This window comes from Carassius auratus, chromosome 31, assembly GCF_003368295.1.
Source record: "Carassius auratus strain Wakin chromosome 31, ASM336829v1, whole genome shotgun sequence".
NCBI classification, from domain to species: Eukaryota; Metazoa; Chordata; class Actinopteri; order Cypriniformes; family Cyprinidae; genus Carassius; species Carassius auratus.
Genome location: NC_039273.1, coordinates 3009412 through 3037137, shown reverse-complemented (window position 1 = coordinate 3037137; position 27726 = coordinate 3009412). Strand labels below are relative to the sequence as shown.

The following is a 27726-nucleotide window of genomic DNA, read 5'->3' as shown; positions in this document are numbered from 1 at the left end:
ATGATTTGTAACTTCAAAAACTGTAAATGCAAATAAAGTGTGAGCTACTTGACTCACTGTGTCAAATGTGTCATGTTTATAATTCAGCTAAAGATCTGCTGACGGTCTAGTTCAGTACTGACTAACGTTTGATCACTATAATTAACTAAAGACGTTGCAGACGTGTAGTAATGGTAGAGTTTGAACTTTGATGACTTCTAGTCTGTAGAAGCAGGTCACCACCACTAATGAAGTTCATTTAAAAACATGTCCCAAAACATCAGTATTCATGTGCATCGTGACACTAATCACTTCCAAAATCCACATATGATGAAAAACAATCGGAAATAGGAAACGTTTCTTTGAATGACCTATATAAAACACCACACTGACTATTTACTGTAGATCGGCAGAGCGCCAAACATGATTCCACAGGAAAAACACTACTTTACTAACGCCACACCTACATCTTTGCAATAACTTAATTCTGGCCAGCTTTGGAACCTTGTATTACATTGCAATACATTTAATTTAAAGTAAGTCTAAGTGACTGAAGAGTGAAAGGCACCTTAGGCTTAGGTTTTTTATCCCCAAACACTAAGTTTTAAATATAATAATAGTGATGCAAAACACCCGATATAACTAATTAACCTATATTCCGATGCACTACAATCTAAAACCTATAAAGCTGAATATTTAGGACTTCATAAGTATGAATCAAATATCAACACAAAATCCACCGAGGACGTCTCTCTGTTCACTCCGCCTCTCAAAATGAATAAAGAGCAAACGTGTCCATCCATAAAAACTAACTTGACTTTTCTCTCCAGCCCGGAAGAAACACTAACTCGTATAGGATGCATCTATCCTCTAGAGGAATTGCCTTTCATGTTGGCTCCATAAGTAACATCAGCTTTCAGGCAGACTTTAGTCAGAGGAACTAGAAGGGCTAGAGCTCAGGTCAGGACTAATGGCCTTGTTTGATCTCGCTGGCCCACGTCATTTTAGCTGTTTGAACTTTGCTTAAGTTAGACTGGAGCAAATACATCAATAGAGACCTGGTTTTCAGCAGCAGATAAAAAAATTAATAAAATAAAACGAATCATTTAAAATAATTATATGAACTGCTTACTTCTTTAACAAACATTACTAGATTTTTAGAGAGAAGCCTATTATGTTCACCAAGGCTGCATTTATTTGATTTAAAAAAAATAGTAATATTGTGAAATATTATTGCAATTTCAAATAAAGGTTTTCTACTTGAATATATTTTCAAAAGCAAATTATTCCTTTGATACAAAGCTGTATTTTCAACATCATTACTCCAGTCTTCAGTGTCACATGATCCTTCAGAAATCAGTCTAATATTTAGATTTTCACAATGGAAGCAATCAAAACCAACAAAAGAGCAATAATATCCAAGTGCTATACAAGTATATTATTATAGGTTTTAGATTTAGATTTAAGAAACGTGCAGCATTTTGTCCAAGCAATAATAAAAGGACACATTTAATTTATAATTTGTCTAAATAAATAAATAAATCATGAATTGAATCAAATTGTAAAATAAAAATTCTGAATACAATCGAATCGTGAGTTGAGTGAATCATTACATCCCTAATATTAATACAGGTATTTCTATTCATTTACAGGTATGATTCATTTTTTTTATTATTAGTAAAGCACTATTTTAGTTTTTGTCAAATATCCATTTTAAAAAACTATCGGTTGATGAATCGGGATCGGTCAGCTCTCATATCGGTCAAATCCCTCATCGGTCAACCTCATGGTGAGACTTATTTCTAGTGGAGGAAGTTCAGGTGTCCCGGGACGGGCCGGTAATGATGTCTGCAGGGCTCGAGGAGAGCTGGGAATCCTAATCAGATAACTGAAATCACGCCTTAGGGAAAGCTTAATTACAACTGCTGCCCTTGTTTTCTAACTCTCAACGAGATTTGATTTCCTTTGCTCCAGCATCAGGCCTGTTGGGGCTCTCAGCACCTCCTCTCGCTCTCTCGGGCCCCAGCGCTCTCTTCCCACACTTGTTTTTCTCTCCTTTGATCACTTTTTGTACAGGAACGAAGAGTCAGTCAGAGACTCTCAGCAGATAACCTCACCGGCCTCCTGGGGCTTCACTCTCCCTCTTCATCTTCTTTACCATCCCAACACAATTGCCTAATGCAGATTAGTGGTCTCTTGATTATTAAATGATAGCTTTGCACGAAGCAGCCAACTCCTGCACACACAGAAATAAAAACAGCCGTTTCAAGAACATGCAAGATTCTAATAATACTCAAAAGGACACATCCCTCGGCTGTGAATTACATCCCGCACTAATTAAATACAGTGTCACATATATCCTATGATCAATGCTCAGTCATATTTGAATGCTGAATCATGCATTCAATGATTGTACTGACCACAGGAGGGTCATTTCTGCTGTGCAATACATTTCACACCCACAAAACATCTTAGTATAATCAGATAAAATACTAAAATAACTTTAAAAGATAGAAATCATTAATTAATCATACAGACAGAAGGTAGTTTGTCACTGTAAGAAGCCATTCATACAGAATGTGTTTTTTCCCTATACTTTTTTCTTTGTTTTCTACATCTAAGCATGAACTGCAAAGGATGCGTGATACAAGCAAAATGGTCAAACATGTCAGTCTAGGACATGTTTGACCATTTTGCTTGTATCACGCGTCCTTTGCAGCGTCTCATGAAATCCTGAAATCCTGAAAAAAATGTCTCATGGTTTCCCCAACTGATTTCAACATCCATAATAACCAGAAATGTTTCTTGAGCAGCAAATCATCATATTAGAATGATTTCTGAAGGATCATGTGACACTGAAGACTGGAGTAATATTTACAATATTAATGTTTTTTCCTGTGTTTTTACCAAATAAATGCAGCTTTGTGAGCTTAATGTACCTTTTCTAGAAACTCCACCATAGCAAATTCAGTTATTCATGTCTGAAAAGTTCAAAAGGTGCCGCAGAACAGGAATGATCCCGAGGGCAGTCGCCACCGTTCATGTGCTTTCTGCCCTCATGCAATGCAGATCAGGTTTCTGCTCGGAGTGAAAGCAATTACCACAATAAAAATACATACTCTCAAGATCCAGTCCAAATGTAGACGTTAACCCACAAGTAATGTGTGCTTCAATGGCACGTTTCCACAGCTCAGAGACAAAGGATGAAAGCATTTTACCATAGAAAGGCACACAGAAAATCTCACCAGTTAAACAATGAAGAACATATACACAGGCTATGATACAAGTTAAGCAATTAACATGCTGTTTAGATGAAACCGACTCTTAGCACCACAGAGGCCAAGTGTTTCCCTGCCTTACTCTACAGTGAATCAGTAGATACATGTGTGCATTTCTCCAGTGCTGTGAGGCATTTAGAATACCACCAGCAATATAAAAGGTCAGAAGCTCCCATTATAAAAACACATAGATCTTCTTGAACGCTGATGACTAAGTAGCTTTGCGTCTCCAGTTGTATTGTTCATCCTAATACAATGGCAGTTTCCTCTTTGTGTGCCTGATTCAGGCAGACAGCTCCCAACTGTCTCATGCTCCTTTCGCTGCAGTGGAGGAAGTGAGCAGAAATGGCAAACCAGAGCTGGCAGTAAAGGTCTGAACAGGCATTACATGCCTACATACCAAGTTATGAATAAAACACTGACCTGAACATGGCTAAACATCCAACAACTTGAGTTGGGTCTGTAGTTATGTACAGTTTTGCCTTTGAAAACTCAGTTTTGATTGTTTTATGTATTTATTCTTTTAATCTAGAATTTAATATTAGTAAAAACCACACATTAAGTGGTCATTTAGCAGATGCACATATCCAGAGCAGTGTTATTTTAGTATTATATACTATTATAATCAAATTTATTATAAAAAATATGTATATTTTTAAATTAGCTTCTTTATTTCAATTTAAAAGCTTGTCTATTTTGAAGTCATTTTTGTATGTGCTTTTGTCTTTTTTTTTATATTACCATTTAGGTTTGTCCATTTATATATACAGTAATTTAGACTGTATTGTTTTTTTTGTTTTTTTTTTACAAAAGTTAAAACTAGACATTAAGTAGTCATTTATCTGAGGTGTTTGTTGAGAGTAGTGTTATTTTAGTATTATTTATATATTAATATATATAATATATATATATTAATTTTCTGCTCATTTATATTATAAAATAATATTTTTTAATTAGCATTTATAATTTCTATTTTAATATTTGTTTAATTTTAAGTAATGTATGATAAGATTTCATCATATTTACTTATTCTTTTATTTATTTTAATATTACCATTTAGGCTTTTTATTTATTTGTTTTTCATTTACTTGTTTCGTTAAAAAAAAAAAGTTCTGGTTAGTAAGTTTATTGCTTCAGCTTCAACTTTCAATTTTTGTTTTAAGTGGTTTTTTATATTTATATTTGATTTCAGTTTTATTTCAAATCATCAAAAATGTTACTTTAGGTTTCAAAATGTTTCAAAAATGTTGGGAAAACCTAAATGGCAATATTTAAGATGATTACTAGACGGTAATTTTAATAATAACCCTTTAAAGCAACAATAACTACCTCCTGTAAGTAACTAAATAGTCATTTTATAACCTTATCCAAGAAAGTTTGAAATAGACAAAACATACCCTGATATTATCTGCTTACAGTATGTTTCGGGAAAAAAATCCTAAAATTCATCTGACATTAAATTGCATTAAGTATATTGCTATTATATAGACCATCAGCCACAGAAAATCCCATCCCATTTGAGCCCTAATCCCAAGCAAATCAGATTTAGGACAGCACTAATCAAATATTCAAGCCAAATCATAATACTTCTTTAACTCCATCTGCACTTCACACTGTACGCTCTGATGACACAATGCATTTTGGTTGTTGTTCATAACACCTGCTACTGCTCTGCTCAGGGGCTAAACACATCCATGTTCAAGCTTCAAGCACACAGATGAAACCTGACATCCCACATTTATTTTCCAACACAAAACCCCTAAGTTATACAGATCCTTTTTTCTATCTTTGTGAAAGGGCCGGCAGACAATTCTTGATGTCCGCACACACTCTTGAGAAGTGCCACTGGGTACAGTGTGTGGAATGAATCCTAAAGTGGAATAAATAAAAGACAGGGAAAAAGTGGGTCAGAAAGCCAGAGCGGCTCAGCAGTTCTGCATGCTGCACTGCAGTGGTGCACCAGCACATCAACTCCCACTGCCACAATCCAGGCTGCAACCGCACAGACTGCCAACCAAACAGCTGATTAGAGTCTGAATCGTGCCGAGACACGTCGAGATGAGGCGTTTAGACGGGCATCTGAAGGTGTGCTGTGTAAATCACTCTGAATCTCCTTCATGTATGCAGCTGTCAGGCTCAAAAGCTCAAGCTGGTGTTTGTTCAGACAAACATATTGAGCCAATACTAAAAAATAAAAAAAACATCTAATTGTAATCGTACAGCTAAGCAAGGGACAGACTGTAGTAAATAAATAGGATAACCAATGGCAAAGCTTAATCTAAATGGATATGTTAGTTTACAGAGGACCAGCCGGGAGACATGTAATAGAACTATAACGTCAACAGAACCGTTGCAATTACAGACATCCATTTACTGTCTGTACTGTCAAAGATTCATCAGCACACAATACTCCAAAGAAGAAAAACCTTGCTCGTAAACAATTGCTTAATGTCAATCAAGTCAGAAAGCTGTAGACACACTGTTTTTATAGATAATGCAGACTTTTGTAAAATCTAGAAAATAACAGAATTTTAATGCTTGTTATTGTTAATATAATACAGGAAATAACAGCAAATAATGACTTCTATAATAATGACTTTACATACCTAATGTAAACATGCATTTACGTCCTATTTTACATTATGTCATTTCAAGTTGACTTTAAGAACCAGAAAACATGCTACAGTCTGTTATTTAAAATATTTGATTTGTATAATAGTGTACTGTATATATGGGTATTTATTCAAATAAAAGACCACAGAAACTGTGTATTTTGCCACACTTTTCATTCAACCAGAAACAGCATTTGAATCCTTCACAATCGTAATCCGGCTGACCTTAGGAACCGGAAAACAAACTACAACTAGTTTCCTACTGATAGATTAAAAGCATAGATAATGTGGAAATTTTCTATCAAAATGATGGCAAAATGTACTGTTTCTGCAATCTTATAATTGGCATAAATATGGATTTATATTTAATGTACACTAACATTTATCTAAAGAGACTCCGAGAAATAAAGAGCAGACAAAACCATTAGAATTGCAAATCACTAACATGTCAGCCTCCAATGTTGATTTAAAGCGGTCATGAAGTGAGAAATCAAATTTCCTTTGATTTTTTGACATGCAACAAGTCAATGCACTATAAAAACATCCAGTAAGTTTCAAAACTCAAAACGTTCTCATTAGTTTAAAAACAGCTTGTATTGAAACCTAGCTCAAAAACTGACTCGTTTTTTGGAATGTGCCACTTTATGATGTAACAGTGTGGCTAAACCCCGCCTCTTCAGGAGAAGATCAACACCTGCTTCTACATCACTGCCTCTTTAGCCCCGCCCACTGATACACACCTGTACTAGGAAATACTAGAGAAAGACGCAAACACAGAATTTCTCCATCAACAGAACCATAAAGATGACATCACAAGATTACAACTACTCTTTGAATTTCCTTCCTTGTGATCCTGGATGCGGCACGAATGTATATCAGAAATAGAGCGGGACATCAGTTTACTGTCAATTCATGCTGCATCCAGACAGAATCGCAGATTATAATGGGTTCTGTTGTCACTCGCGTCTGGTGTAAACACAGAGAAAAATGAGCAAACAGCTCCAGATGTGAAACAATGTTGGTTTGTTTGCTTTACTACAGATTCACTTCTAAATAAGACAGAATGATGCAGGCTTTTCAGAGAGACAGAAAGTAAACGGTGATGCAGTGCTGGCTGAGTTTGACTAGAGTGGATCCAACAGTAATGTCACAACACAGAAGTGCAATTAAAAAGTGCTTGTACCACAATCGCATTGTCTGTTCCAGACTGTTTGATATATACAGAGTATTTATATGTTTTTAACCCAAATTACCCATGTTGATTACAGAGTACGTCATAGAAGTCTACTAGTTATTTTAACAAGTGAAACTGTTAGCCAATCACAGCAGTGGGCGCTTTCTCGCGAGTCTTGAATAGTCCCTGCCTATAAAAACAGACATTTGTAATGTGATGTACAGATGCAAAATGCTAATTACATTTACGGTTGACTTCATTAACAATGCTGCATTAATTGCATAAAAAAAATAAACTAGTTTACTTCATAACTACTGAGATACATATATATGTGGCAAAATGTACTGTCTAAATGTGGCCTTTTACTTTTATAAATATACGTGCATTCACAATCATTTGATTAAAGCAACTTATAGTAAAAAGTAGACCGCATCATTGCAAATGCAAAGCACAAATAGCCTCCAGTGTTTTAAAACCTGTAAAAAATGCTACATACACATTTATTGGGTATATGAAGGCTAGACGTTTTAAAACAATTCACTAAAGTAACAAAACAAAGAAAACATTTTTTCAGTCAAAAAGGTTTTTTTCTCCAAATGGCTAACAGCCGTTTCAGAGCATCTATGTGAGATGTGGTTGCAAACTACGCTTGAAATACAGAGTATTTATATGTTTTTAACCCAAATTACCCATGTTGATACAGATACGTCATAGAAGTCTACTAGTTATTTTAACAAGTGAAACTGTTAGGCCAATCACAGCAGTGGCGCTTTCTCCGAGTCTTGAATAGTCCCGGCCTATAAAAACAGACATTTGTAATGTGATGTACAGATGCAAAAATGCTAATTACATTTACGGTTGACTTCATTAACAATGCTGCATTAATTGCATAAAAAAAATAACTATGTTTACTTCATAACTACTGAGATACATATATATGTGGCAAAATGTACTGTCTAAATTGGGCCTTTTACTTTTATAAATATACGTGACATTCACAATCATTTGATTAAAGGCAACTTATAGTAAAAAGTAGGACCGCATATTGCAAATGCAAAGCACAAAAAGCCTCAGTGTCTTTAAAACCTGTAAAAAATGCACATACACATTTATTGGGTATATGAAGGCTAGACGTTTAAAACAATTCACTAAAGTAACTTGATGTGGGCATTGTGGATTCTGAAATGTCCTTTTCTTGTCTGCTCTTGCAGAAGGGGCTAAAAACAGAAGCACACTATCAATCTCCCCATGGGGATCAGGCTAAAAAGCCAGCATCTCTGACTCGCGTGTTTCCTCTGAGCACAGCTTACCCCCTTAATCCACACCAGCCATCAAATCTGACACACCACCACTGTTACATTAAACCTCAAATGTGAATGTGTTTGAAGGAACAAGTAGGCTGTGGCGAGCAAATGTCTTTGACCTACTGTTCAATACACAGACCTGGTCTTACTGTGCACAAAATGAAATGCTTGTCTATATAATCTTTCAGCAAAATGTAATAACTTGCTTCAAATGGGAAACAATGTTCCTTTTCTGCTGACAACACATGAACAAACCAATTTCCAACAAATAAAATCAAAGCCATTTTTCCCCTTTCACTTGAAAATAAAATAAAATTACAGATAAACAATAAGCAGTGTATGCCATTCCATTTTTAGTACAATTGTAACAGATTTGCTCAATCACACAATCTCTTTTTAGATAATGGAATTAAATGATTACATGCAAAAATCAATATTTGCAAAATAGCTCTGTCTATATTTGATTGAGTCAATGTAATTCTGGTGAAAAGATTATTAGGAAGGCATCTCTGTAAACAGGCCAATCGAATTATATTATAATCGTGCATCTTAAATTATAAAATGATATCGACTAAAAGAGAAATACTTTTCATTTATGTTCTTATATGAACAGTTCACCACAAAAAATATATATACATATATTGATTGCGGAAATTTTACTCGCCCTCAGGCCATTCAAGATCTTGAAGAGTTTTTTTTGGGAGAAATGTAGCATTCCATCACTTGCTCACCAATAGGTCCTCTGCAGTTAATGGGTGCTGTCAGAAAAGAAGCAGCTTTAAGTGAAAGTTTAAAGTTAAAACACCTTAATGATTGATTTGTTTCTTACAACCTTCAGCATGATAGCTTATGGCATCACAAGACATTAATTAATGGACTGTTTAGATTATGATGATGTTTTTCTTAGCTGTTTGGACTCTTATAATGATAGCACCATTCACTGCAGAGGACCTGTTTGTGAGCAAGTGATGTATTTATTTCTTATTTATATATTCCTTAAATATCTGAGGTATCTGTGACCTTAACCCAAGCTCCAAAACATTACAATCTTATTTAAAACTAACAAACTGATGACAAACTAGTCATTTCTTTTGCATAATTTTTTTGTATCTTGCATGAAAGTGATTTAAAACGGAAGTAAAAAGCAGACAGTCACATTAGAAGCGAGAAACACATGCTAACATGTTTCGCCTCCATCGTGGATTTAAAAAAAAATTGCTACAGTCTGTTATAGACCACAGTGGAAATGCTTGAGTTTAATATAATCTGCATGTTCTTTCTGAAACCGCACTGATCTTCCTGTTTTTGCCAACAGGAAGCTGGTGCAAATGTTCCTCTGCAAGGTATCAGCACACGTGTGTGTGATCTGCACATTTCATTATGAAAGCAGAACAGTCTATCATTCCCTGCTCATTTAACGAATGCATTTAATGACTCTCTTCCTCCATTTCCAAAGTATAACCAATTTAAACCAATTTTCAAAGGTAGTTAAACTGCAGCACTAAGAAAAAAGATTTGCAGACAAGTGCTAGTGTCTTTCTATTCTCTTTTTCCTTCTACCGTCTCTGCTACTTTCTCTTTCTCTCAATTCACCACAACATGAAATATTCCACCGCAAACATTTGTTGTTGCTCTGCAGTTGAGCAGAAAAAAAAGTGTGTTTCCTCAGGGTTGCACATGCATGTACATCGAGTGCTGCCAATGCATGTGCACGCACACGACACCAGCTGCCAATCAATGAAAAAGATATCCTTCAGAAATACAGTATATCATCGATTATCATGCCTCCAGTTTCAGCATGATCATCATCCTGCATTAAACTAAACAGATCACTGGGGACAAACACTGGCTAAACTAATTCAGCTATCCCCTTAATCATATCAAGACAAGTCCCATTAATTAAGGGCCAGATGGACAATCTCAGTGCACAAAGAGGATGCCAGTATCGAGAGAGCACTATTTCCGGCTGAGTCCGTGTGGTACCAAGAAACAGATGCACAAAAGCTCGAGGGTGAAAGAAAGAGTGTCTTAAAACCTTTGAGCAAACAGACAGAGGATGGCAGGAAGACTATACATGTCTGAAAATAATAGGTCTCTTTCAAATTCTCGTCAGGATCATTAGAGCATTACTTGTCCAATTTGATTTTACAATGGAGGCATTCGTGGAAAAAAAAAGGAGAACTGAGAATAGTATTTCCTGCACTATTCTGAGATGCACATTCATTGTAAGCAGTATGGATTGAATGTGATGAGACAACATAACTGGACACCACAAAAATTAATGCAAAGACAAAATTCTTGATAGCTGTTGCGTTGTCCTTGCAAACAAAGCACAGCCAGTACAGTCTGATACATAGATTTTAATAAAATTTAATACTTACAAACACACACATACATATGCATACTACTTTTGGAGAATTAGTTCGCAGATATAATGAAACTCAGCATGATTCCATGTTGTTTGGACCCAATTCTTTCTTAAAAAAAAAAAAAAAAAAAAGAATAATATTTGTGTACTGAAGTAAAAAATCATACAGGTTTGTGGCGACAAGTGGATGAGTAAACGATAACAGATTTTCATTTTTGGGTGAACTACTGTATACGGTGCAAAATAATCATTAAAAACGACTCTTTAAAAGGATGGTTCACCCAAAAAGTTACATTTTGCCATTATTTACTTCAGAATGTTGGTAACAAACAGTTGCAGGCCACCACTGACATCCACAAAAAAAAAAAAAAAAAATCCTATGTAAGTCAATGGCTACCGTGAACTGTTTGGTTACCAACATTCTTCAAAATATCTGCTTTTTGTGTTAAACTGCAGAAACTCATACGTGTTTGAGTAAATGATGACGATTTATACTTTTTGGGTGAACTATAACTTAAGAAAAGGCTCTGAATAAGAATTCAGAGCCATTAAATAATCATCTCTCTTTAACATTCCTTGGTGGAAAACTGGGAAGGCAGTTCCAGTCAGGCTGAAATACGGCAGCGTGGAATGCCACGTAGAACGGATCGGGGTGGTGAAGTGTAGGGAGGAAACACAGTATCGCTCGGAATTTTTCCTGAGGCAGGGAACCCGTCGAAACTTACCCTCAGTCGTCTGCCCGTCTCTCTCTTTCTCTTTCTCTCTCATATACTCAGATTAAAGAGCATTTCTGTCTTTGTGAAGCAGCTACTGGACACATGTGCTGAACAGCTGTCCCTATAAACAACGGATTCAGCTGCTTTTCATTTGCTTATTCTTCCATTAAACCACCTTACATCATCTCCTCTGGCAAAAAAGCAGCAGGTCTGTGGCTGTGGGGATTTTAGTGCAACATAGTGGTATTGTGAAAACCAAGGTGAAAATTGAAAGTGTGAAAGAACGATATGCTGGGGAGAAGAATGTGTGAATACCTGTAGAGAGACATGCTATAACATGAAAGAGCAAGATTCCTAGAAATAGAACAGAAAAATGACGTGGCACAAACATACCATTTATACTTTAACTGAATGTGCAGGATAATAGTAAGGAAAAGGTTTCTTATGTTCACCAAGGCAGCATCTATTTTTGATTTTAAAAAATACAGTAAAATCAGTAATATTGTGAAATATTATTACAGTTTAAAATAACTATTTTCTGTTTGAATATATTTTATAGTGTAATTTATTTCTGTGTTGCAAAGCTGAATTTTCAGCATCATTTCGCCAGTCTTCAGAGTCACACCATACTTCAGAAATCAAATATGCTGACATTTCTTATTATCAATAATGCTGAAAACATTAATGCTTTTTGTTTGCTTAATTTCCTTAAGTATTGCTTAAGATAATAAATGTCTTAACTTCCTTATTTTTTTTCTTACTACAAACTTTTGAATGGCAATACATTTATAATGTATATGAAATACATATTCATAAAAAACAAAGTAAATCATGTATTTAATATGACTAAAATACTAAAATAACAGCCCTGTTTTTTATTGAAATATATATATATATATATATATATATATATATATATATATATATATATATATATATATATATATATATATATAAGCCAGTGCTCATTCATACAATTTTAACACATCTATTCTGATGCACTAACACATAAGCACTCGAACGAGGACAGAACATGACAAATTGTGTGTTGACACGGTGTTGTATGTTTATGGCTGAATTTGAGGAGGCCTTGGCTGAACTCATATTGAGGAAAAACTCACTACAATCTCCTAAAGACATAAACGTGTCACCATGGCGACTTGGACACAAGCTAACAGCCTGTGTTCTAAAGAACCGCTGCGTGGTTATGTAACACACACACACACACACACACTCCAACTCACTACAGATATATTATCTCCTCAGCTATTTGTGACCAACGTCCCCCAATGATGATTCAAGTTTTTCTGTATTCTTACAACAACGCCCATCAGATGATGTGCAAGCCTGTAGTGGGGCGCACTGTAATGAAATCACAAATCCCAGGAGAGAAAATCAAAAGGAAGGACTTCACACTCAAATAGATTAAAAAGACATTTACAGCAATCATGATTCCCAGTGTAAAATGTCAACTGCCGTTGCATTTAGGTTATACTACTGTTCAGATTTTCTATTTGCATGTTAATTTGCAATGGCCAAGCCATGCTATGACCAATCACAGACATTTTGGATAATTCAACATTTACTGAGGAATAAAAGAGCATAAAAGTAATGCATAAAAAGACAAAAAAGCAATAATTACATCTAAGATGAAATGCAATTTTCAACTGCGATTAATTTGTTCTAAACTGTGCCACCAAATACCAAAATGTTCATCCTGTAGATGCCTTTGTTCAAGGGTTTAGATTAGAATACTGACAATGTATTTTGGTATTATGGAGAATGCCACTGGAATCATATTTCATTGGTTTTATATAAAATGCAAAAATTTAGAATCAGTGTCTAACCTCTTTCAAAATAAGACACTTGCATAGATTAAATTAAGATGTCACAAAACAAGCAGTGGTTGCACTTCTAGAGGTTGCAAGCTTCTGCAATTCTACTGATCCGTTATGCATTATACAATGCATTAAAGCTCACGGTTCATCAATATTTGTTATTATACAGTGACATTATGGTTAATATTAAAGAAATATAAGCATATACATTTATAAATACATTATATTTATTTAATGTGGCATATACATTGAAAAAATGGTGTAGAAACCATTTTTACTCAGAAATTTCTAGTTAACTTTGCAAGTAACTGCACTGAAACTAAACTGCAAGGTGGACAGTCTGACACTGTATTTTCTTGTAAAATGCACTACAGTCTTCACAACCTTAAAAAAGATTCTACAGTGTATATAATGTGGTATTTGATACTGAATTGTTTTAATAATACAAATTACATAATACATTCAAAATAAGTGATTTTGCATTCAGTTTCACAAAAAGCTAGTCTGCTTCAAATATCTCTGTGTTGTTAACTTAGCTATCAGCGCGTAAGCACATCAAGTAAACAACATGCGATGTTGTCATCAAACTGCCACTTTCCACAATGTACAGCTTAAAAAAAAAAAAAAAAAAAAAAGACGACATAAAGTGGAACTTAGTCATTTTCCAAAACCGCTAAGCAAATATATACAGTTTCAGTACATACCACATAGCATACGGCCTTTGCTGATGCTGCTCTTGTTAAATTTCAGCCTCTGGATCTGTGTCACAGCTTCCACATGCTCTCAACTCAAAAGCCTACTGGCGCTCGTGATTCTTTAGCTCCGCCCACAAGTCACGCCTCTAGGCGCTCGTGTTTTTTCCGGGAAAAATCGGTACAGACTATCTTTCTCTTATAATATAATAAAAATAAAGACTTTTTGGAGTTATGAAGGATGCAGTACTACTCTATAGGTACTCAAGATTAACAGGATATTGAGTGAAAACGAAGCATTTCACCCCCCCTTTAAAATCAGCCATTTACAGCTAGTGAAATACAAAAATAAGATTTGCCTAAGTGAAACAAGTTGAATGACACTAGTCGTGATTAGACCAAACGGATCCAAGCAGATTTGCAGATTTGTCCTGATTCACTGAAAAATGTTGCCAATCAAAGGAAATCCAAATCTCAGACTTGTATAAATGGCTGCACAAAGTTGTATTTAATTGAAGTACTAAATCTTCTTTAGGCAATCCGGAAGAGCTGCAGATAAGCATTTTCTTTGCAAACAGCAATTTAGTCTATAAAGATCAGTCCAGCACAAGGCTCAGCACATTCACACACGTTCTGGTGTGAACTTTTCCACTCGTGCCAAAGGGAAAACAATATAATAAACCTTAATTTAACTTGCTAGTTTGCTACTGGCAAATCTCTCCAATATGCTAATAAAGGCAACATAACTTGTGCTTGCCAAGGCATGAGGTTACATCACATCAAATCATCAACTGCTAGTTAATTATTATAGCTTTTCTTACTGTTTCAAAACAAAGAACGTGTTAAAGTTTGATATTATGGTCTAAAAACACAGCTTAGTAACCACCACTTAAAATGCAAAACATGAGGGGGGGGGGGGAGATCAAATCAACACCATCTCAAACATGAGCCTCTATGACCCTCCTGTTTGTTCAACGTACTTGTTCCTTGTTAATAATTAGCTTTTGCCTGGCCACATCTCATGATGTCATTGTAAGCGGCAGGAGTCTTGTTTCGAGATAGAGAATGAAACCAGAACATGACATGCTGTGTAATGAGTCTGGGAAATTTGCAGGACAGAATGTACACCGAGATGCACTCAGAATTGAGCAATGCAATCAAAGTCTTATTATGAATCATAAACACAGCCATGTGGAGGGAGTTTTAGACTGCAGTTTGTCGGGGGTCTGTTTACACACTACAGAATACATGCACTTGTAATAATGCTAGTCCGTTCAATAAACATGAGTGCCGATTAAACATGGGGTTAGATGGCAGGTACACAGCCCTAAAAGAAACCAGAGGGTTCTGCTTTATTTTTTGGTCTTCTTGACACATTTCTTGATAGCAGAAATATTGGTAGCACTTTATTTTACAGTCCTGTTCCCCATGTACATTATAGTAATTACAATAACTATGTAATAACTAGGTACTAACCCTGAACCTACCCCTAAACCTACCCCTACCCCATGTAGTTACCTTGTATTACCAGAACTTTCTTAGATAAATACACTGTAATTACACTATGTACATGTTAGTACACGTACTGTAAAATAAAGTGCAACAAAAATATTAGGGGCTGGGCAAGGGTGGAAATCTGAAGCATTCATTATATAAAACCAGATTTATTATTATTTTTTATTGACAATTTTAGTGACAATGTTACAAAAGATGTAAATTTCTAATAAATCTAATTATTTTAAACTTTATTGATCAAATAATCCTGAAAAAAAGTATTGATTTCCACAAAACATATTAAGCAGCAATAACATTTTCATTTCATTGATAAGAATACCATATTAACAATACTAACAATATTAACACCAAATCAGCATATAAGAATGATTTCTGAAGGATCATGTGAGGAGTAATGATGCTGAAAATTCAGCTTTGCATCACATACATTGAATTTTAAATTATATTACAATAGAAAACAGCTATTTTAGATTGTAATAATTTTTCAGAATATTTCTGTTTTTACTTTATTTCTGTTCCAATAACTGCAACCATGGTGAGCACAAAATCAAAAACATAAAAATGTATACATATAGTTTACCATATATACATTATATTCACTGGTAAAGCATATGATTCACTGGAATATGCAAAATATATTACCAAATGAATTAATTTATTTTCCCAGCAAAAAAAAATAACTATAGATATACTATATGTTAACATTATACAATTACTTAGAACATAATGCAAGACTTCAGGAAATAATTGGTAGAAATGGGAGGGAGAAGACGAACACTGCTAGTATGAGCAACAAGGCTTCAAGTGTCTCCAGATTGTACTCAAGCAGCAATTAACTTTTAAATTTAATCTAAAATGCTTACTGCGTGTTCATTGTGTCCTCTCCAAGAAAAGAATGCTCTTGAGATGTCTATAATGACAGCATTCACTACCATGATAAATTACACCAATTTAGATCATTGGTGTCTAAAGAGTCGTCGTCCACAGCGTCGCCGGTGTCTTTAATCTCCGGTGCGGCTCTACACTACCACCCGTCAAGTGGCCTAATCAGGGCCTGAGCCCAATTTACATCTGTGAGCAGTGCTTCAAAAAGAGGAGAGCCGTGTTAAAACCCTCCACCGGAGGGCCGACACCATTGTGTCAGATGGGATTCGCAGTTCCCAAGCGTCCCCCGACATTCGGTCTGGCAAGACAACAAGACAACGAATGGAGATAGATCAACGCCCAAAACTGGACACAGGATGCATGCAAAAAAAAAAGTATGTAAAGTATGTCTAAAGTATGTAATCTTGGCTCAAATTCAGCTTTCGATCACAAGAATAAATAAAATGTTAAAATATATTAAAATAAAAAATAAATATATATACACTATAAAAATCTTGCTTTCCCTGTTTTGCCTTCCCTTTAAGACACACAGATTATAACAGGCCCAAGGAGGTTCGGTCTATTTTCAGAGCTTTGCAGGAATGAAAATGGACTGACAATGATGGTGAGGGAAACAGACCGACTGATGCATTACAGTCTGAAATGACAGAAACAACACAGTAGGTCGCTGGTAAATGGCTGCAAGCATTGTAGCCCCAACAGGATGAGCTCAGTAAAAGCACAACCTCCCAACTGATCCTGAACTATTGTAGCTGCTGTAAACAACTAAACAGAGAAAACTCCTTCTAGTGAGGAGGATCTCAGGAGACCTCAAAGACAACATGAAGATATTTTTCTTTTCCTTCATTGTTTTTTTTTTTCTGTGCTACTCAAGCGTCTTCTCTGTTAAAGTAACAGGTTTGACGTCATTCATGCCAACTTGGTTCAATGACAAATAGTGATGCATTAAGTTTGAACACGCACAAACATATTCAGTGAATAACATCTTAAACAATGCTCTATTCCCCACCCAAAGCTATAGCATGACTTCCAAGGACTTGAATTCTAGCACACAAGCCATATAAACTACTTTTTCATAAAACATGGAGCAAATAAACAGCACAACATGGGCACAAAATTCTAGGTTTCTTCAAGCTTCAAAGGAACAACAACTTTTTGCCATATTCCACATCGAGACCTGAAGATCTGACATCATTCCATGAAAGACACTTTCAAGTTGGGCAAGGTTGATGTAAGACCTCTGAGACCAGCTGAAATAGGAAACCTTGAAGCCAGGCGTCTGTTTTCAAGTGAGTGTGTGTGCACAAATCACAGAGGAGGTTTTTGGAGGACACAGTCTGGTTCTGAAGTGTGTGTATGTGGGGAAGTGTATTTTGAAAATGTAAATGTGTGACAGTGACTGTGCGGGAAGCTGTCACCTGTTCTTCGAGAGGTGTCACCTTGGCGAGTTGTTTTTGCACTCTATCTGAAGGTAAAAGGAGAAGATGCTGCGATTTATCACTGTCTGAGACTGTGGCTCCCTCCCTCCGTGCTAGACGTCTCCCGACAGGAAATATCCTGCTTTAACCTCTGATCTCTCCACACCGTAGACACAACACAAGGACTCAACATTCAATATGTAAACAGTGCAAATGATAAATTAAGGAAGCCACATGCCTTCTAGGTTTTTAACAACAGATGCACCAGTTTTTATCCCAAAATCCTCACCTCTCGGTGTGCTGTCTTAAAGTGGTCTTCAAATGCTACATGCACTTTTACAAGTTGTTTGAATTGAAATGTGTGTTTGGAATGTGTACACACAACCACCCTACAATGACGAAGAAAAACGTGATCTACTAAAATCTTTACCCCTTTCTCAAATGTCTTTGTGACGTCACACAGACAGGCCCCGCCCATGATAGTTTGATTGACAGTAGTGTTTCAGCACAGACTGGACCGGCGTCTTACCTTAGGCCCACCCCTTGAGTGACTGTCATCAGTCTGTCATTGTTTCCCCGCTGGAGAAAGTGTAGACAAGAATGACTCCTAAGCAAATGAGGTGTTCTGTCATTGGATGTAATAATGAACACATCAGTCGCCATTTACACCCGACGTCTGAGCCGCTGAAGATACAGTGGAATAACGTTACATTTGTTTCTGAAGGGAATGCCCCCCGATCTGCCTAAATGCGTCTATCTTCATGTGAATCATTCTTGGTACAGCTCTTTTTTAATGAATCTTTGCAAATCACCTTTCCTAATAATTTGCTATTTAGCAAGTTTCATGATGAATGCGGCTAAAGTAAACGGTCTCTCAGAGAGCGAGAGGGGCGGGGTCAGCATAGCTCACTAACATTTAAAGGAAAAAAGCTTGCTCTGAAAAGAGCTGTTTTTGACAGGGTAAAAAATGTGTTTTTTTTACACTACCATTGAGAATTTTTTGGCCAAACTTGGCAGACTTTTCATTAAGGCCCTAAAGATTCATATCAACTTGTAGAAAACTTGACTTAACAACAGTGGTTTGGAGTTGATGTTTTAATGTTCATAAAAAGCTTTATGCCCATCCAAGGCTACACAGTAAAAACTGTAATATTTTGAAATATTATTGCCATCTATAATAACCATTTTCTATTGTAATTAAATGTAACATTTTCAGCATCATTATCCCAGTCTTTAGTGTCACATGATTCTTCAGGAATCATTCTATTATCCTGATTTTCTGCTCAAGATACATTTTTCTTATTATTATTATCAATATTATAAATGGATTGGGATTTTTGTGGAAAGTATAGTACATTTCTTCAGGAGTTCAAATGCACAGCATTTATTTTTTAAGGTTATAAATGTCTTTATTGTACTTTTGAACAATTGAATGCATCTTTGCGAAATAAAATGACTAATTTCACACAGAATTTGGAGGAAAATATTGAGATATAATTCTAGTTATATACCAAGCCTTAGTCTGCCGTTAAATGGTGTGCAGCGGTATCACTACAAATTTCTATTCCTCAGGATTTTAGCAGTTATTAGTTAGGATATTCACACTCCAATTCTAAAAAAAGGTTGGGGATAAAGGAGTCCAGAATAACCTCTCCAAATGAGTGTCTATAACTGCAGCTCCAAGAAGACGAACCCTCCTGATGGTCACTTGCCCCCATTCTGTGGCACAACTCCATTAGTTCTGAGATATGACATTCTCCTTTCTAAAACTGAACTCAAAAGGAACTGCTCATCATTCTTGTCCCCAAGGCTTTTGTCTTCTGAAATTTCCTTGAGTTTTTGCCAACCCAGTGCATCAAAATGTCATGATTAGGCAGAACGAAAGGGTTTCAAGATGCTTGGTTTAACATAAACACAAGACCACAAAGTACTTCCTGCTCTGTGGCATGACCTTGACTCCTCAGTTGTTTGGGGATTCAACACTTGCCGTCCATGTAGTGGGCATATTCTTGAGGGTAAAAACTAAACTTGACACAAGGATATTCTTGGCATCCCAATGTCCTGCCAATTTCTTAACTTAAACCCAACTGATAAGAGTCTAGAGTATCCGTGACCAGCAGACATGTGTCATAATGCTGAGTTGCTCATCTGAGACACGAGGAGGTGGCAAGGTCAGTAATTCTGGCGAGAGTGGTTACAAAGATGACGCATAATGAGGAACTCTGAAGCAATTACAAAAAAATGATCATTAAAAGCCTGTCTGAATTCTAGGTTTCTGTCACTAACTTAGTGTGATTTCTACCTAGACAACACACGTAGGCATCATAGGTGTGGTTCTTAATTCGTAGACAACAAATTACACTGCCTGCAAAATGTTTCATTCTGGAAATGCTATGAATATTGATGTGGCCCTTGTAGATACAGCAATCCCATAATTCAGAGCAGTGAGAAGATGTTTTTTACTTGCATATAGCCAATCAATTTCTTATGAGGTTGACATTTCATTTTGAATGCATGTGCTTTTATAAATTTTATTAAAATTGACACTAAAATCAGATATCAAAAATCATAACTCTATTCAGCTGAACACAGTGATTTCACATGATTGTACTCTTATTATGCTCAATATCCTGGCAACATATAAGGTCACATATGTAAAGGTATACACACACTTACCGAAGCTCCTGTGTCAGACGTGAATCATCATACAATTTGGATAACTACTTTTCTCACCGTTTACACTGGTAGTGCTGGAGTTACATTAATACTAACATGGAATGGGACAATTTAAAGGAACAGTTCACCCAAAAAAAGAGCATTTTCTGATAATGTACTTACCCTCAGGCTCCCAATATGTATGCAAGTTAGATTTTCATCAGTAATTTTCAGTAGGGGTGTAACGGTACTCGTATTCGGCTCTTTCGGTTCAGTGCGCATTTGTACCCAACAAATACAATAACATAACTTCCAGTTTTATATATTGTTACTTTTGATAAGAAACAGTCTAATCTTTCAAATGATGTCCTTTTTCAGGAAATTCAAACAATAAATGCCGTTTTGGTGCTCTTTGATGTGGCGACAGATTACTGTATAAATGCCTCAGTTCAAATGGCAGCACGATCATCTCTTCCTCTTTACTGCTAGCTTTAATGTGAAATAAACATGAATAAACATCTCACGCCTCATGTAATCGCTCAATCAATGTTTCAACCGTGAAAAGATGGTAATAAAACAGCTTGTAAACAAAATGTCACGTAGCATTTAATTTCCATCAGGAACTCATCAGTGTCCACAGCTCGTTAGTGCGCTATAAATGAAGTCTAGAGAAGAGCATTTCTTGAAATATTAGACTATATACTCATTGAATTCATCTGTGATGTCTAATGGATGTTTAAATAAATCTTATGAAATGAGTTATGAGATGCACCATGTAAATAAATATTTCAACAACAAAGTTTATTTAAAAACTGCATTATGTGCAATTTGCATGTTTGCATTTTTTAAGTTGAGTGTTGCTTGTTATATATAAAAAATAATGAGTAATTAAATTTAAGTCTGGGCTCTGTTGTTAACTGTAACCTTATAGTAGGCTTAATGTAAAAGAGCTCACTATATTTTAGAGCATAAGCCAAGGTAGATTTTTAACCATAAAAATTTTGAAATTATAACTAAATTTATTTAAAGAAAGTTTTCCCCCATTGTTTCATCCCTAATTTACAGTAAATTTTCATTTCTGGGTGAACAATTCCTTCAAATTTTCTACTAGGCTTAAATAAAATAATTTTAAAATAACTACCTGTACAACCCAAGTAGGGCTGCACAATTAATCACATTTCTAATCTCGATTACAATTATGGATTCCATAATTAACATAATCATTCAAAGTGGCAATTAATCGTTCAAAGTCCACTTATCTTATTATTTTGTTATCTTAAGGGTTAAGATTTCTGTGTTATCTTCAGGTTTTTTCCATTGTTTAAGTTTTAATATAACATTATAATATCATTCATATTTTAACTTTTCTTATATAATTTAAAAAGAAACCAATCTGATGTATAGTTGACATTTGAGGCTTAATACTATAGAAAAGTACTAAATGTTTTACAGTTGGAGTGTTTTCAGCTTGTTTATTTTTATATAAAAATACAGCATGCAGTTGCATCGAACAATGGTATGAACATCATTCAATGTAAATTGGGATAATCCTGATTAATAAATCGCAATTACAATTTCAAGGGAATAATCAACCAATTCTGATTTTGTCATAATCGTGCAGCCCTAAACCCAAGAGGGGTGCTTGATTTGAGACCGTAAACATTGGAAAGTTACCCAGCTAGCATTACTTTCACAATCTGGATATTTCAAACTGATGATATTCAAACATTTAGCAATATTGTAAAAATGCTGAACAAGCCAGAATATGCTACTGACGAGTAATTGAACTGTGTTTCCAAAGCATGAGATTACTGCTGTGGTCATCTATCATTTCAGACCCGACCATAAGAAGTCATTAGTGGGAGCTCTGTGAACACTGTGGTGTGTGGAAACCCATATTTACACAGAACCAGTCAGATCTTGAGCGCTGGGTGATGCTGGTCTCATTTCTGATTTAACACTATAAACCTGTGATGTGAATAATGTGGTATATATGTGCTTGCTAGATTGCTTTTATTTATTTACATGCAGATATTTTTGAAGTTGAACACTGTATGTGTGCCTGGGGGGAATCAGTGCCAAGCTAAGTTCATCCAATTTTCTGATTACATCTAAACCCTGTCTCCTTTATTCCCCAGGCACAATCTCCCTGTATTCTCACTCCTGCTTCCTCTCTCCGTAGGGTAAAGTGTATTGTGGAGAGCTCCGCTGTCCCACCTGTCCCCATGCTGTCAGCATCAGAGCACACATGCTGCACAACTAACAGGATATGACAGAGGACGACTGTGTGAAGCTGTACTGAATTGGGAGGTGACTCCATCCAGAATTAGGCCACTGTTTAAGCAACTACGCTAAATTTACAAGATTAACATCTCGTAACCTGGCTTATGACCAACTCTGATATTACCAAGCTCAAGTGAAATGCCTGATTGTTGACAAATTGTGTGCACTAGATTAAAAACCAAGCAGCTTATCAATTCATCTCTCTCTTTTGCATTTTTTTAAAACATGCTCACAGTTTACAAGCGGGCAACAACTATTTACTATCAAATAGTCAACATGCATGCATTGCATAACAGTGCTAACCAGACAAGATTGCATAGAAAATACAGACCGAACATTTTTGACATCTGCACATACTAAAGACATATTGATCTTATATCAGCTAGGCTGAAGAATGAGACAATATTTGGAAACTTTGTGATAACCTCGCCTCCCCTGGTATCACCTAAATAAATAAAAAAAATAGCCTCCTCAAGAAATAGTAAACAATTTATTTAAATTATATGATACAGCTATCATTGTGCACAATATTTACAAAAAAATGTATGTAATTTTTATTAAATTTTCCTATATGTAATTTTTTGGGGAGTAAATAGTGCACATCTACTGAGCTTGTAAAGTCTGTTTCTCTTCTGATGATTTTGTTGATCTGGTATTATAATAATCAATGACTTAAGAGCCATTAAACAGGTGTGTATATGCATACAGAAACTACAGAACTGTGCAGTTTCTTCCCCCTCTCTGATGTATTTTTCCAAATCAAGCACGCTTTCATTTACCAGCAATGGACCTGACAAAATAAAAATGGATTGGTTACAGCAGGAGCACTCAGCTTTAATGAAGCATAATTGAATGGAGAAGTCTTTTGTTTAGTGCCGTACTTATCTGATTCTCACAGCAGGGTTACTCCAGAACAGCACTACCTGCAGACTCTTGTTTATACCTAACCTGGTCATCTCGAAAAAAACTTAAACAGCATGCATGCACCTTCCTGGATGCCTGTTTGCTTTTTACATTGCAAGTTATTGATGCAAATTACCCAGCTAACAAAATATGCTCTAAGAATGTTTTACTAAAGTTTTAACATCACTTCTGAATGTTCTCTGAAACTAGTTCCAGTTTTTTTTATGTTTTTTTTTCTTGGTTATGAGAATGTTAAAGACATTAAGACAATATTAAGGGGAATGTCTGATTTTTTTATTTTGCAAACATTATGGGTATATTACATCTGAATGTTCTCTCAATCCTCTTAGACAAAAATCCAACTAAAATTTTTAGGATAAATGATGCATTAATATGTTTGTGCTTACATCTTAAGAATGTTATTAAAGACCAGATAACTTTGAATGAACATTCTGTTAACGTTAATGAAATAATATTTGTTCATAACCTTGCCAGAACGCTAGCAAAAGTTCTGAGAACGTTTCCTGTTAGTCACAACAGAACAAGAGAGTGGAGAATATTTATGAGCAGGCCTAAACACATGAGCATAAAGGACGAAGCAGTATCCATGGAAACCATATAATTTATCACTGATAAGTATGTTTTTTTTCCCAACACAGAGGTGAGTATGGCTAATGGAAGTATAGAAGAGTTACATAACGTACATAACGTTGAGAACATCTGTGATTGACCTTAATAGGCTGAACATACTACATGAAGAAAATCCCTGTAAAAACAACATTATTGATGATAATTTAACTAGATTTAATTATATAGGATCTCTACTACTTAATGCAAACTATTATTTATATTCAAAGTAAGTAGTATATGCTTGGAGTAACATGAAAACATGATTTTCTGTACCATAGTATACCGTCTGAAATCATCACTTTACCATGGCACTTAGCGCATGTATACGTCCAAAATACCATGGTAGTACCCTGGTACTCCAATGTGCTCCAAAGAACACCACGGGCTGACGGGCATTTAGAAAACACGGTAACACCATAGCATTTTTAAACGCAAAGCTGCTTCAACGTATAATATGGTATTTTCTCGGTACAAGTCCAAAAACATGGCAATTCTTCCGGTTTGATTCTTCGTAAATAATATTGTAGATTGAAATCTCAAATGTAAGACGGATGCTGGTGTGTTTGCATCCATCCTGTTTATCAATCATAAGCAAACCTAACCACACATCAGATCATATTATAAATGCATACTAAATACATCTCCTCCAAACGAGTCGCAAAGTAGGCTACTGGCATATTATGTTTTTTATATGGAAGCGTGTGACATAGCACTAGAAAACGAAATGTTTCGCGGGAGCCGTCTGAATACACAGAGCCGCTGAAAATAACACATGCGCGACGTGCCATGACTTACCGAGCAGGAGCAGTTTCACCTCCCTCGCAGCCTTCTCACCATCCTCCCGAAGGTTTTTGTCGATCATTTTTGATCTCTCGCTGGCCGCCTTGTCTTCTGCGCTCACCGTGCAGCCCATGATCGTACCGTGCGCGCGTCAAACTTCAAAGGATAGGTCAGATCAGCTCGGTCCGTTCCGCGCACGAACTGTAAACTATAAACACGCCGCGTGGATTGACAGATGTGCTATAAAGGCGCAAAATGTCACAATTTAAAAGGTTTAATTCTGAAAATCCTCGGCCTCTGATTCTCCATCAATCAGAAGGGTTCGAATATGTGTTGACGCCGCGATTAAAAAGTTGCTTAGTTTCCCACCAAATCAGTCAATCAATCTTCCTTCCTTCCTTCGTTCGTTTAGCGCCTCCTTTCAGATCAAAGAGCAGCCGCGACGTCGGTGCTTTCATCTACACAGCACAGTTCCCGAAATCAAATCATTTGCTTGCACTGAATCAGATGTCTGTTTTTGCACGCGAAATTGTATCCAACTGGTAAGAAATTCTGCAAACACCCTTGGTATTTTGATTTAAATTCAAACGTTCTGCATATCTGTCCTGGCGCAGGTTGATTCAAAATATTTCAAAATTCGAAATCAGAACGTCGCAGGGTTCGGTGCGGAGCTGCGCTCGCGCTGCTTTCTTCTGACGAATAAACAGAGCGTAAGAATGTTTAGAAAAAAAGCCAAAGCGAGCAGCAGCACCCACCCACTAATGAACAACTGCGCGTGAATTGTGGGAAATGCAGTAGTTTCTGCCGTTTCCGAATAACTGAGTTGGTCCTAAAATGTTCATTTTAGCAAATCGGTTTGCTCAGATTTTTCAGAGAACTAGTTGAAAGTTATTCACTGATTATTTGAAATCATAGCTTAAGTTTAATAAGTATAATAATTTTAACTAATGTTTAATCTTTCAACTTTATCAAATAAATTAATACATACATTTATAATTTAAAACAATATATATTGAATAATAAGAAACATAAAAAAATACTAAAATCATCGTAGCACTTAAATTCTGAAATGACACTGGCATAAAGAAGCACTTGAACTACTCTTTGAAGAAACCATAGAAACCTATTCTAATATTAAGCCCTAAGCACACATATGCAGATAAATAATATTAATAATATTTGTAAAATGCACTTAAATGCAGCTTTTGGTAACCTTTACATTTTGCCATTTGGATCTGCAAGCATCATCTTCAATTTTACCATCTTAGAAGCTTTAACTAGTCAAGTAAATTGATGTTCTAGTTTTGAGCTAGACCCAAATGTAAGTCATAATGTTATGATGGGGAGGATAGTAAATGAAAAACTCACATACAGGTTTAAAAAGAGCTTTTTATTGTCAAAGTGGTTCTGCTATTTACACTATACAAGCTAAATATGCATTACAAATAAAGTGGTTCACATTTATGTACAGTATATACGAATGCACTAAACAAACTATCATATGAACCAAACTGTATTGATTAAATAGTGTGTAAATAATGCTTTGAAAAACAAACTGGTTTGCATTTTCCTTATTGAAAGGATAAAATCCAGATGATCTGTACCAGATATGAATATAGCAAATGTTAGTAAAACATGTTTAAAGAAAAGGTATATAAACGGGGCAGCAATGAGGCAAATAACTTTTATAGAATTTCAGTCATAATCAATCTTGCATTATTAACCACCATATAAATCACAAAATTATCATTATTCAGTACCCTTGATTTTATCTTCAATCCAATGCTACTGTGGTTGAAGCTAAATATACTCAGCAAGGATATAACTTGACTGAAAGAATATTATTTAAAGAAGATTATTATTATAATATAAAAATTACAAACTAGCATTGAGGAAACTTAAAAAAAAAGTTTGAGGGCTATAACAAACACTTACAGGGCTCATTGGAAAAAAAATAGGTAGTATCTTAAGAGTTTATAAGGTAGCTGGTTGTAAAGTGAGGCACTTTTCTTTAGTATATTTAGATTTATAGTACTTAAAAAAGCACAAATTATAATTAAATGATCAGTTTCAGGGAAATACTGAAAAAAAACAAAAACATCATTGCCATGTTTAACAGTGACTCCTGGGGACCACTGGCACTGTACTTCAGTCTCCAGCATAAAGTTCAGTTTGTTTTTTTGGTTGACAATGCAAACAGAACTATGATGTTAGCTACACTTTCTCTGTCACAAATAAAAGTCAATTCCTTATCAATTTTTATTCCTGTCATTAATGTGGTGATATGAACGGCATGCTAATTTCTGTTGCAGAATAACTCATGTTTGCTCATGGTTTACCGATATCTTCCGCTACCAATCTAGCTAGTCGTCAGTTAACATAATATTAGCACAATTATTGAACAACAGGATTGCACTGCATAATATTTTGGCAGAATCTGAACACATTGAAGTTTTGAAAGCATCACACGAACCACTGATTAAGAGTAAGTTATTTCAAACTTCAAATAAGCAACAATTTTCCTTTTAACTACAAAAAAAATAATAATAATAATTACTGGTGTTTCATGCTTCTATATATCAGCTGGTTCATTAACTACTGCTAACACCAAAACAGGGTCCACAAATACTCAGATTACAAGAAAAGGAACTACACAGATGTGTTTTTTCAGGTGAGATATTGAGAGCAGCTTCCAA

General features: G+C 35.6%; 1 protein-coding gene across 2 annotated transcripts in view; it reads right to left on the bottom strand.

The window, feature by feature from the left end:
- Window positions 1–25740, bottom strand: part of LOC113050217 (guanine nucleotide-binding protein G(i) subunit alpha-2) — a 39489-nt gene extending 13749 nt beyond the window's left edge. For both annotated transcript variants that reach the window (XM_026212989.1, XM_026212990.1), the window contains exon 1: window positions 25046–25740. In XM_026212989.1, the coding sequence (XP_026068774.1) occupies window positions 25046–25163 (118 nt within the window). In that variant the 5' untranslated portion in view covers window positions 25164–25740. The remainder of the gene's footprint in view (window positions 1–25045) is intronic.
- Between the last annotated feature and the right edge of the window lie 1986 nt (window positions 25741–27726).